The following is a 12,982-nucleotide window of genomic DNA, read 5'->3' on the forward strand; positions in this document are numbered from 1 at the left end:
CCATGTATAAATAGGTAGTACACAGTGCAAGGAGTAAGCCCAATGGGCCCCCGATCAGTCCGATCCATTTACAAGCCAATTCGAACCGATATGTTTAGCTCAATCATTTATATAGGTATTTTGATTTTTTTTTGGATAGAATAGGGTATTTATAGATATTTTTATCAATTATTGACTGTAATTAAGTATAATAGCTTTTCAAAATTGTTGATGATTTAACAGAATAAATTAAAGTATCTTAAATCTAAAAAAAGTAAAATCCATTGAAGGTTTCATTGGTACATTATCCTATTTAAAGCCTGATTAGGAGAACCCTGATTAAAGCCCGAAACCTGATCGAGCCTGATAGGCCCAACCGAGACCAATCCATTCCTTAAATAGGTAGGTCATGGTCCGAGGACATAGGCTCGCTGTCACACCCCGTTCACACAGAACCGGACCGGTGACAGGGTTAACTCCGGTTAACCCAAACCTGTCAGGATCATCTGATACAGTATCCAACCACAACATACACACAACTAAGAAAATGTTCAACAGTTCAGCGGAAGACTTAATTTACCTGTAAATATCCCCATTATACTTGATACCCAAATTGTAATACATAGTTAAGTACATGTGGGCCCGTAGACATGATATTTACACAAAAAGAATACAATTTACATATCAAGTACACAAAAGGGATCATCAAAAAAATAATCAAAGAGTAAAGCTCAGCTCGGTGTCAAAACTGCGGTCCCGCAGCACAGCCCTCGCACGAGCAATCCGTGCCGTGCTCTAATTCCTCGGGGACCCACCAATCCTCTTCAGAGAATTCAACTGTGAGGCCCGACCCTTGCTCTTCAAGTTGATGACCAGCAAAAGCCTCTAAAAGGGATGCACACGTGAGATGAGCTCACTAGCTCAGTAAGTGAAAAGAAGGACCACACAGCAGTCCACACAACAATCACAATCAATATGCACTATATGCTATGCAATTCATTTTTAATCACATCCACCTAACAACATTACTAAGTCTTTGATTTGGTGTTACTACAACCATAGTGCGCGTATACTCCGGGTACAAGCCACGAACTCCATCCCGCAATACGCCCATAGGGCTGTCAGAGATGGCCCACCGTGAGTACTCGAAAAAGTAAAGCATGCCGACCACCGGCTCTCAACATAAAAGTAAATGACAGAAAATAAAGGTGCTGACTCCAGCAATTTAAAAGCAGTACGATTGGCCCTCTTGAATATACCACCGGGGTTGCTGACTGTCCTAATGACCAGCCGGGCATATGTCTAACCGCCACAGTGACCCGACAACCGCGACCACTGCTTCCCCCCAAATGATAACCCAACACCTCAACCCCTGTTGGGAAGGGTCGTAGCATGGGAAGATGATATCCTACACCGCATGCTCCTATATGACATAGTACGATTGCATAGTACCTCCGCGTCCCATTCCACGGGCCACCATTGCACTCGTTTTCAAGTCGACTACGGCATCTAGTCTATTAATGCATTATGCACAATGATGTCAACATTCATCACATAAGCACATCACCATTTGACATTGAGAAAATAAACACAACACGCATGGCATAAAAATGAGGATGGCTAAGCTACATAGCATTTGCATGATGACATGGTTAGTCTAGATACAATTAAATGAATGCCAAACAAGCCTTGAAACAAGGTCAAATGTCCTCTCCCCGCTTACCTATAGTGTACAAAGACTCACACCCGGTACAGATGAGATTCGGTGCGAGAAGCGTAAGTTTTGGTGAATGCCAAACAAGCCTTGAAACAAGCCTTGAAACAAGGTCATAAGATGGTTCTAACCTAGATCTAGGTTAGATTTAAGAAATGGAAGCCATCTTACCTTCTTTGCTCAAGAACTCGTTCAAAAATCCCAAAATCACTTCAAATCACCAATGCTCCTCCAACCGTGGAAACACTTCTTCAAATCCTTCAAAATCAACACATAAACCATCTATTAAACCTTAGATTCATCATCTCAAGGGGGATTTACGAGACCTCAAGAAACACTACCCAAATCAAGGGTTTTACTTGGGTATGGTGAAAGTTTAGGGAATATAGCCTTCGCTCATCTCTAAACGCAGATCTCGCGTTGGGGATCACTCTTCCGGCATCGGAATGGGAAGATCAAACCTTGACGCCGCTTAAATCCATTCCTTCTTCCTCTTCCTCCCCTTTCTTCTTCTCCGTTCTCTTTTCTCCCTCCTTTTCTCTCTCCTCTTTACTCTTTTCACCAACCACCCGAATGGCATAAATAAAAAAAAATGGAAAACTCATAAATGCTATTTATACTTTATAAAACAACTAAGGAATCACATGGGTGGGTCACTCAGGTGGGCGGATGCGCCCACCTGTGACTGCCCACCTGAGGGTCGAAAATTGGCCAACAAGTGAGATTTTGATGGAATTCGACTCTCGACACGAATCTCACTCTCGGCATAAGTTATATTATACGTATGCGTTTTAGGACACTGCTACATACCTGCTTTATCCGTACATGGCCTTATGATATGTGCATGTACACGGCTTGGGTACACCCGTCTCCTCTGGCACTGACTTGGACTTGTTCGGCCAACCGGTGTTCAAAGTTACCCTTGCCATCATGGTCCATAAGGAACCCGCCTTAACCCTCTCCAGTTCGGGTCCTGCATGGTTAAACTGGGTCAACCGTGTAATTAGACCGGATTTAAAAAGTAGGGTATCACACTCGCCAGGCCCAACCGATTGACACCCCTAGTACTAGGCTCTAGCCTGGCCTGATTGTAATTGGTTTTTTTTTTTTGTGCAAGGATGCTACTTTTTATTTTTTGGCAAGGATGCTACTTGACGGATGCCTGATTGAGACCCAATGATTAATAGCCGACTCAACTAGACATATTTAAAGCCATTTAGAGTCCATTTGTTCAGCCTGACATATTTAGAACCTGTTTAAAGCTCGATCATAGACGCTATCAGGCCCATTTAGCCCAATTAAAGAATGTTGTCCGGCCGATCGTTTATAAAAGGATCATGCCTAACATATAAGGATCGATTACTTAAATAGGCCAATCACAATGTAAGGTTCTAAAATGAGAAAACCCAAGGCTGAACAATTGACACCCTTATTAATCTAAAGGTAAAATACTAAATTTTGATCCAAGGGAGGTTATGATGGAAGAGGGTCCTATTGTAACTGATTATGATATACGATAAAGGCTGAAGTGAAAGAGAATATTGTCATAGAAGTTGGTGCCTCGAAGAGGAACCAGGCATCTCAAAAACCAAAACTATATTCTTACTTTTTTTTTTTTTTTTAAATAAAAGAGTTAAAAGTTCTCCTTAAAACAAACTAGCTGTTACAATCATTCCTCCCAACGGTCATTTTTTATGACCCACCACCAGCGACAAAGCTCAAATATGACCGTTACCCTCATTACCCTTCTCCCTATTTCTTCTCTTCCTCTTCTCTCAGTCCTTCATCTCTCATCCTTTCTTCAATCAAGCTTTGCAGCTTAAACCCACCTGAAAAATCCATCTTCCCAAACCTCTCAACTGCCTCAAAATCCGAAGAATTCAGTTACCATTTTCAGAGATCAAACTGCGTGATCGATCGATCTATCAATCACCCAACAAATGGGGATCTACATGAACGGTGGTGGTTCAAGCTCAACAACTACAAGCTCATATGACCATGTCCACAAGGTCTTCCTTCTCTGCAATTACCTCCTCTTGGGTGCAGCCTCAAGCTGCATCTTCCTCACCCTCTCCCTCCGTCTCTTGCCGTCAATTTGCGGTCTCTTCCTCATCCTCCTCCACATCTTCACCATTTTTGGCGCCATTTCTGGCTGCACAGCTGCCTCATCAGGGACTAACCGATGGTACGCAGCCCACATGGTGTTTACTGTCCTAACGGCCATATTTCAAGGGTCTGTTTCAGTGCTGATCTTTACAAGAGCAGGGGATTTCTTACAGGGATTGAAATCCTATGTTCAGGAAAAAGATGGAGTGGTGATCTTGAAATTGGCAGGTGGGCTTTGTGTGTTGATCTTTTGTCTTGAATGGGTTGTCTTAACCCTTGCGTTCATGTTGAGGTATTATGCTTTTGTGGAAGGAGATGATGTGAATGGTAATGCAATGAAGAGGAGTGCCAAGGTGTAACACTTGTCATTGTGCTGATCTGTTATTATTTATTTATTTATTGTAATAGTTGATTTGTTATATATGGCTTCTGATTGTAATGGAGAAGGTTAAGTTTACTTATTCTTCATAATTGTTGAGCGTGTACAATAGGTGCAAAATATATTGTATTCTTGAATGTGGATTGAGATTATTAATTTTTGGGTGGTAATAAATTATATGAATAACAAGAATTTTTGGCTTCCTTCAGTTAAGAGTCTTATTGCTAATTTCTCCAATAATTGTCCTACATTTTTTTTTTTGTAACATCTTCATTTTTCTTATTATTCATATTAAAATTGGATCAACGACTCAGGATTGGTGGGTTGGGTTGGGTTGGGTTGGGTTGGGGTGAGGCAGGCCCAACTCAACCCAGCCTCGGATTTGAAATTCTCAACCCTAGTCCAACCTATGTAAGTTTATAATCTCAGCTCAGGCCCTCTTCAGGCTTACTATTTGGGTTTAGGGTGGATTCAGGCTGATCGGGCTTTTTTTGTCACCCATAATTGGATCTATCCAAGTTAGATATTTCTTCCAATATAGTCCTAGATTAAAGCCTTTTTTTTTTTTTTTTTTGGAGTGGATGCAACTTAAATGTTTTGGGTACAAGTTCTCAAATAGTAGGTGCAATTTGTGGTGGAAGAAGTCATTGGAGTTTTGGGGAAAGGTGAAAAACATGTTAAATGTTTTGGGTACAAGTTCTCAAATAGTAGGTGCAATTTGTGGTGGAAGAAGTCATTGGAGTTTTGGGGAAAGGTGAAAAACATGTGTGAAAAACAATATTGGAGGGTTCAACTCAAAACCTAAATATGAAGATACCAAAGACCTGAACAAACTTATGTGGGACTATCACTCTATAACTCCCAACACAACAATCAATGAAAAAGTAATCAACATGATGGGTAAACTACTACGTTCATAAGCCTCTGTATAATAAGTTATAAAACATTAAGAAAGCCACCCTTAAAAATTTCAGAATGGCTTTGGGTTGACAACAAACATGGTTTTTTTACAAAGAGAATGAATGGATAGGCGACAGAACCTCTCTGTAGCCCTTCTCATTTAATTACTTGGAAAAGACTTAGTAGTTGAGCTAGGTGAGTTGTGTATCAAGCGTCTAAGGACTCTTTGTTAAAATAGAATACCCTTGTTGATGTGTGACGGTTGAGAGCCATGACTCTTGAGACAGTCTTTCTAAAATGTCCAAACCTGGCTACTTGGCTTTGTGCCAAATGGCTTCTACTGAGTCGTAAACTCAGTTAGAATGACTCAATTATTTGGTTGATTTAGTAGGTGAATCCGATGAATTACCTAGTTATTATATATATATATATATATAATTTTCTAAATAACATTTAATATATGTCTTATATCTTTATATTTTAATTTGATAGCAATTTTTTTTTCTTCTGATTAATAGACCAATGATGAGACATTGTGATGTAAATTCATCCATCTGACTAGAAAAAACTACTTTTCCCTATTTTCCCTATTGGATGAAGTTCCTAAAATACTCCTTCACTCCCTCAGCCTACCGTTGTCATTACTTCTGTTATCCTCAGCCATTAACTCAATATGAATGATGATCCATTTCGATCTGTGTCCTGCATGAGTTAATTTTAAGAGTTACTGCAGTATAGATGTAGAGGGCAGGCCTTGGTACAATGGTAAAATTTGCTTCATTGTGATCTAGTGATAGTGGATTTAAGTTAGAAAACAATCTCTCCACAAAGCAAGGGGTAAGATTACATATATGTTTTGACCCTTTCCATACCCAATGACGAAAACTCTCATGCACTAATAATACCTTTTTTTCTTTTTTTTTTAATTGTTTGAAAGTACAAATAATCAATCTCCTCATGGCAATTAATGAAGGGGCAAAGAACAGTGTTGGATCTAAGATGCCAAAAATGGAAAAAAGCCTATTGCAACTTAAAGAGACAGCCCAAAGTAGAGGTGTCAATATTAAGCCCGCATCGGTAGGCCCGACCCAGGCCAATTAGCTTAAGGCCCAACCTGAAAAGATCCGTTTATTAAACAGGCGTTTACGGTGCAAAGTAGTAGCCCGTCGGGTACCCGACTAGCCCGACTCACTTAAGTAACCCGTTAGAACCAACTCAATTAGCCCGACCAACCCGAACCCCTTTAGAAAAATGCTTAAATTGTAAATACCTATTCTACCACTAATACTACAAAATATGAGTAAGGAATAGGTAGGACTAAACTAATAGTTGATTCCAACACAATGGACATTTGGGATTTCAATGAGAAATATGGTGACCTATGTGATTTCACTGTGAGGAAAGACAACATAAAGAAAAGATAAACATTTGGCACAGACAGCTTGGTTTTCATCGAAATAATAAGATTGAGCATAAACAATGTGCAGAATATCTATAAAAAACTAACATAGTCAAACAACTCCCAAAGTAGTGTAATAATTGAAGGGAAAGACAACTGCTCAATGTAGGCTTTTTCTTTCATTGTGTTATGTATACCAGTGAATCAAAAATCCAATATCAGGTTTGTAATGTTCTTGGATCATTCAATTGTTAAGAAGAGTATAATTCTTGTAACTTATATTACATTTTAAAAACATGATTCCCTTGGATATGGTTCCGGAATTGTGAATGTTATCCTCCATTAGTTTTATAGCTAATAATTTAATCATCTTAAAAAATGATTTTAGGGTAGGCTTGTTTAGAATTAAATAGGCCCATAGCCCGTTTAAGGTCCGTTTAAGGTAGCCCGATTAAAGCTTGACATTGACTGACCCGATTATAAATCGTACCATGCCCTCCAAACTCATGCCTGTTTAAGTAAACGGGCGTTGACAGTGCAAGGATTTCACACCGCTAGACTCGATTAGATGGAATCAAGGCCGGCCCGGATCGACCGATTAACACCCCTAGCCCAAAGAGTCTGTTTGGCTCTCATTAGAAGCACCAAAATCAACTTTTTGCTCATCTCCCCTTTGACCATTGCTTCTGCCATTCTACCATTCTCTTCCTTTCAACATGTTGAAACGATTTCAAAAGTTGAGAAAGTTTTCTAGGCTATGCTTATGTCTGGCCACGTTGAAAAGCATTTAAGCTGTTTTGCACACGCTCATATCCTTTTATTCTCCTTTATTGTTTTGGAATTGGGTTTTTCTCTGTAGAGCCGAAGGATTAACCAAAGACTGATCCTAGGGTTGGGGTGACCTAGGGACATATGCCCGGGTCTTCCCAGCTCTAGGATCATTCTCTGATTCCTAGGTTTTCTGGAGAAGAGCTGGATCTTTATTGCACTCAAAAGTTTGGACTGACATCTTTGTTGCAGTAATTAAGCATATATTCTGCAGAAGCTTTGCTTTGAATTCTTAAAAATATTAAGGTATATATATAGTGGCTAAGGTTTGAAGTCTATGTTTTCAAATCAATTAAAGAAGAGAATTGATTTGAGATCTTATTCATTTTTCCTCTTTTCTTTTGCTATGATTGCATGGATCATACATTGATTAAAGGGAATACTTAAAGCTTTTGGCGGAGAAAAAAAAAAGTTGTTGGGTTCATTTCAAATGAGCTCACTCATACCCTAGCAAAGGTTTAATGCCAACTCTCGAGCTGATATGCCCATCTCTAGTCCGGTTTAAAACGGGCTGAATTGGTATTGATGGAATCCGAAACCAATAAGGGAAGGTTTGGTTTCAATCCGATTTAGTTTTATTTTCTTATCACTTTCTTTTATTGGCTTGATATTTGGTTCGGTATAGTTTGGGTTTGGTTTACCATGTATAGTATATACATAATTATTATAATTAAAAAAAAAAGATTTTTAAATCGATATTGTTTCTTATCCGTTTGGATTTGGTTTTGATCCAAATTTTCACAAACGGTATGATTTCAATGCGGTCCAATTTTCTACCGATCCCACAAAACCCTGATCTGAAGCAAAATTAATAATAAATCATATCAATCCCATATGAAAATTTCCAATTGATTTGATCCAATTTCACCAAATCAAGCTTGAGTTTGACACCCCTACTCTAATGGGTTCCGTTTGAAGGAACCTTTATAGCCACCTCTAAAGGTGTATTCTGAATAGACTAACAAATTATTATGGTTTTTATTTTTTTGGTAGAAAACTATTATGGTTCAAATCAAACATTTTCTGATGCACATTTCATAAAAATAATAGGGTAAATGTTAAAAAACGCTACCCATCTAGTGTTCCCATGCCTTGACATAACCCCTTGTTTTTTGGGGCTATGAAAAGACATCTTTACCCCTAAAAACAGGAGATGTATTTAAGCGTGGGAACACGGACGGACAGAGTTCTTCCTCCCTAAAATAAGATGAGAAACATCATATATTTGCTTTATGACAAACATGGTCCCCCTTATCTCCCCATCTCCCCACTATTGCATGCTTCTGATGGGCCACGGTTAACAGACATCAGTTCCCATGGTCTCAGAAAACTCGGTCCTTTGCTTTATCATACTCTTTCTAATTATAATCACAAAACACAATCTTATAATGTGGAATTAGATTCTATTTGCGATCTGTAATCAGCTATGAATTAATGGCTGGTTGTGGTGTGGCAGCAAGCTATGGAAATTAAACACGTTTTCTATCTTTATCATGTGCAAGTGTTTAAAGGGTTGGAGTTATATATCTATATACTGTGTCAAATCCTGAATCTTCAGAAGCGACTGCCCTCTGAACTGTTCTTGTAGAGAACCCTATCTTCTTGAGCAATTCGTTTGGTCCCAATGAGTGGATTGTTAGGATTATTCTGGGTTTAATTAGTGCAAGAAGGAATGCTAAACCCAAGAATTAATATAAATAATTTATCATAATCTTTTACTTGCCATACTTTTAGAGCTAATAGCTTTGCAAATCCTAAACAAGGTTAGCTGTGGTGGTCCAGACCACTTTAGGGGACTCTCCTCTCAGAGTATATGGCACTTAAGGAAGGAAGTTGCAGTGGAATCAATACTTATTCAACCAGCTGGATCACAGATCAACCCTCTTCAGTGAGCTTGTGGTCCATCCAGGATATATGGAAATCAGTTTGGCTGAACATTCTAGGAATGAACAAATGTTATGATGGTGATGGTTTAGAAAGCTATGGCAAACACCACCCTCTCCGGTGAAGGCGGTGATGACGTTGGCCTACTTTCAGAGTCATCACAGCCTTTAGGAACCTTCCCTTACCCTAAAAGAAATGCCTTGAAGCATGCTTGGTGGAAAAGCTTTCAATTATTATAGTTTTACAACTACACATGAACCCTAAATATAGGAATGTGAATCATCTAGCATGTTGTGATGAGATGCATTGTCCTTTAATCATTCCCATATCCTATTTATTTATATTAATCAGATTTTCAGAACAAACACATATATATCTGATAATACATATTTTTTTTTATTCATCTGTATAAACATCCTCTGTAAGTTGGTGTCCAGTAATCTGATCCAGTGTTTTCGCGATAAACTTGAGGAGTACAGGAAATAGGAACTAAACAAAGACCTCTACTGTTCAAATCCATCTTTGGATCTCCTTTATCTTTCCTCTCCAAGCTTCCCCATGGGTCCTGAGAAATCCAAAACAAAAATAAAATTAATTTTGACATTCTTTATCCCTTAAGAAATTCATTTTGTATGAAATTTCTGACCATACCTTGTTTGTTTTCATGTATGGGTCACTCAATAGCTGCACAAATGAAATATAAGGTTGTTAATCTTTGATCTGTGTAGGGGATAACCTAAATATAATTGGACTAATTAAATCTTGGGGAATTCATATGTGGGTGTTAAGATGACCAACCTAAAAAAAATTCTTTCTATTAATAACACTACAACTAGCATATTATTGCTGTTGTTTTTGATGCTGATACTTCTATAATTTCCACCTTTCCTTTTGTTCCAAGAAGGTGCCATCAAAAGAAGAAGGAGAAGCTACAGTTGTTATTTTCAATATTATCATCATTACTCCTTTTCCCTACAAGTTGCAGTTACTGTTTTTGCCAATGGTGAAAATCCCAGGGGTTGTTGGGAGTTTAGTTCCACATCGGCTACTAATTAGCTTACAATTTCCTTAACCGACACTTCAAACTTTTGGATTGAAAAATTTACATGGGTTTTCACCGTATCTATGGGATTGGATATATTGGTTCAACTGGTTGGAATTGCATTTGATGAGGATTATCAGTTCTCATCGCGGTTCAACCATCTAGGAGACAGTGCTGAATCCGATAAGAACCATTAGGGTTAATTTGAACACATGGGATTTTTTTTTCAGCCATTTGCTTGTTCCTATTACATAAAGTAGGTGAAAGATGAATTAGAGAGTTACCTGCACTTGCTCTTGGAGAAACTTTATATATCCAATAGCCTCCCACAGGACAGATGCAGTATCAGTCTGGAAGAGAAATTAAAGTCCAAAGATAATAATCAAGAATGCATTTTAAGATAAAAAATTTCATAATTTTCATGTTTAATTACCTTCCCAAAAGGTGACACAATTTGTTGGAGTGCAGTGATCTTATCTCCCAACTTAACTTTAGGAACCTGTGTCTGTCAAAAAAAAAAAAAAAAAAAATCTTGTATGTGATTGATCATCAACAACTTGGACTTGAAATATTTTAATGAATACTTCATCTAGTAGTACCTTGGCGGATGAGGTTGTGGAGCTCTCTTGCTTAGGTTTTTTAAAGGGAGCATCTGAAGTATCATCAGTTCTTTTCTTCTTCCCATCATTTGTAATTCCAGTTCCTCTTCCGTTCCCCTTTGCCTGCATCAATGGTCTTTGTAAGTTAGCCATACTTCACTAATAGAGAGGACTAAATAAAAGGTGACCAACAAACCAGAATCTTAAATTGAATGAGAGAAATAAATACAATTATGAAAAGAGTTTTGCTTACCAGTGAAGATGAGTCATTCCCTTGCTTCTCACTTTTCGGCGAATTCAAGGGTTTTATACAAGCTTTAGAGGCCTGAAAACCCACTAGTGGCTTATTTAAAGAGCCAGTGAAAGATGAGAGGTTCCTTGTACCAGACAACGGTGCATTAGAAATCCCATAGTAATATTTGTTGTTCTCTCTCATAACTGAGTTGTTTTTAGGACCCATTTGATATCCAACACAACCATTACCGTTAAATGGCCCTTGAAATGAAGCCCTAAAGGATTCAATCTCTTGTTGGCTTTCCACTTTTAAATCTTGACCATAACATGGCAAGAAAGCAGAACTTCTATTATTCCCTGCCACAAAGTTTAAGGATGAATTGGGAAAGTTCTGCTTCATCTGAGGATAATCTGGTTCTTGATACTGGCCCATGGAAGAATTGTTCAAGGATAAATTAGACAAGTTGTAGTTCAGTCTTTGGTTTTCCAACAAGCTTCCATTATAACCATTAAATTGTTTCTCCAAGTTGTTTAAAGATGGTGAATTGGTGAGCTCCCAACAATTATCCATTTTCTTCAAGTAATCGAAGGCCGGTTCGAACATCTCTCTCGATAGATTCTTTGATGACAGCACTTCAAGAACGTTGTCACCTACATCTTGACTGTTCTGTAACTCTCCACTGTTTCCAATGCTTCTGCAAAATCAAAATCAAAACTTCAGGTTGGCGAAAGAATAAATTAATGAATAAGGATGTACAAGATTAACGTCTAGGCATTCCCAAACGGAAACATAATATTTATTGTAAAGAAATTATAAACAAAACTCCATGACATTATTGCACTCTCCTCTCTTTTCAATTATTGTGGTTATTGGAAAAAAGAAAGAAAGAGAACTCTAGCTTTTGAACATTCATCCATTGCACCTACCTATTGAGCTGTTAGATTCTTTGTATCCACCATTTAAACAATAATATGCATAGAGACAAACTTAAGATAAAAAGGAAAGTTAAGAAGAAAAAAAAAAAAAAAAAATCCAATTTTAATCCTTTTTCTTTGTTTTCTTTTTTGATGGGTGAAAATAATAATGAAACTTACAATAAAACTTCACTCCAAAGTTGATTATCTGATGAAGGTTCTCCCATGAGTACTTCACTTGAAGATGAAGCTGTTTCCACAAGTTGGCGAGATGAATCAACACTTATGCCAGATTGATTGGAAGCATTGGTGAATGAAGGTGAGATTGAGATGTCCTCCTCACATGAAGAGTTGGAGTTAGGGTTCATGGGTTGCCATGGAGTGGTATTGTTGTTCCATGAAGATAGAGGGTGGTGGTGATGAGCATGGAGCTCCCACCAATTTGGAGTGGAAGAAGGGGTTGCAACAGAGACTTCAGAGCCTTCTTCAGCCATAACTTGGTTGAAAAGAATTCTAAGAGAGAGAGAGAGAGAGAGAGAGAGAGAGAGAGAGATAAGCTATTGGGTTCCTCCTAGGTATTTAAGGAGTATATATCCGTTGGTGATGACGTACAGTTGTAGACAGTTGTAGTATATATATTCAGGGCAGACAATATAAAATGCAACCTGAGTTTTTCCACTAAGGTCGTGGGCAATAATTATACTGGAGGAGGGGCCATCATGGGTTGGGATTATAGCAGCCTAGGGTTGGAAACTCTCTCTCTCTCTCCCTCTAGATCTCTCTTATATGATAAGGATGAGAATTAAGAACTATTAAGTTATATGAACTGAGAATTGATTTAATAATGGAAAAATTAAGAAATACTTGACGGGTACGGTGGGGGCATCTTTTGCATGAGCACTTGGAATGCTCCCTCCTTTAAGCCATGTGTCAAGAGAAATACTCTCTCTTTTTAGCCATGTGTCAAGACAACATTACTGGTCAGATGGCGGTACGACATTAT

The 12,982-nt window shown here is 38.3% G+C and overlaps 2 protein-coding genes across 2 annotated transcripts; one reads left to right on the forward strand and one right to left on the reverse strand.

Annotated features, from left to right (window-relative positions):
* Positions 1-3,463: 3,463 nt before the first annotated feature.
* LOC122057761 lies at positions 3,464-4,386 on the forward strand. Its single transcript, XM_042620013.1, has one exon. It carries the CDS (start codon positions 3,634-3,636, stop codon positions 4,156-4,158), a length of 525 nt encoding a protein of 174 aa, XP_042475947.1. The 5' UTR covers positions 3,464-3,633; the 3' UTR covers positions 4,159-4,386.
* Positions 4,387-9,410: 5,024 nt separating this feature from the next.
* Positions 9,411-12,542, reverse strand: LOC122072047. Its single transcript, XM_042636571.1, has 7 exons — positions 12,160-12,542; positions 11,084-11,759; positions 10,831-10,953; positions 10,665-10,736; positions 10,516-10,581; positions 9,841-9,873; positions 9,411-9,754 (listed from the first exon to the last, which is right to left on the reverse strand). Exons 1-7 carry the CDS (start codon positions 12,471-12,473, stop codon positions 9,590-9,592), a joined length of 1,449 nt encoding a protein of 482 aa, XP_042492505.1. The 5' UTR covers positions 12,474-12,542; the 3' UTR covers positions 9,411-9,589.
* Positions 12,543-12,982: the final 440 nt, after the last annotated feature.

Source organism: Macadamia integrifolia, chromosome 2, assembly GCF_013358625.1.
Source record: "Macadamia integrifolia cultivar HAES 741 chromosome 2, SCU_Mint_v3, whole genome shotgun sequence".
NCBI lineage: Eukaryota > Viridiplantae > Streptophyta > Magnoliopsida > Proteales > Proteaceae > Macadamia > Macadamia integrifolia.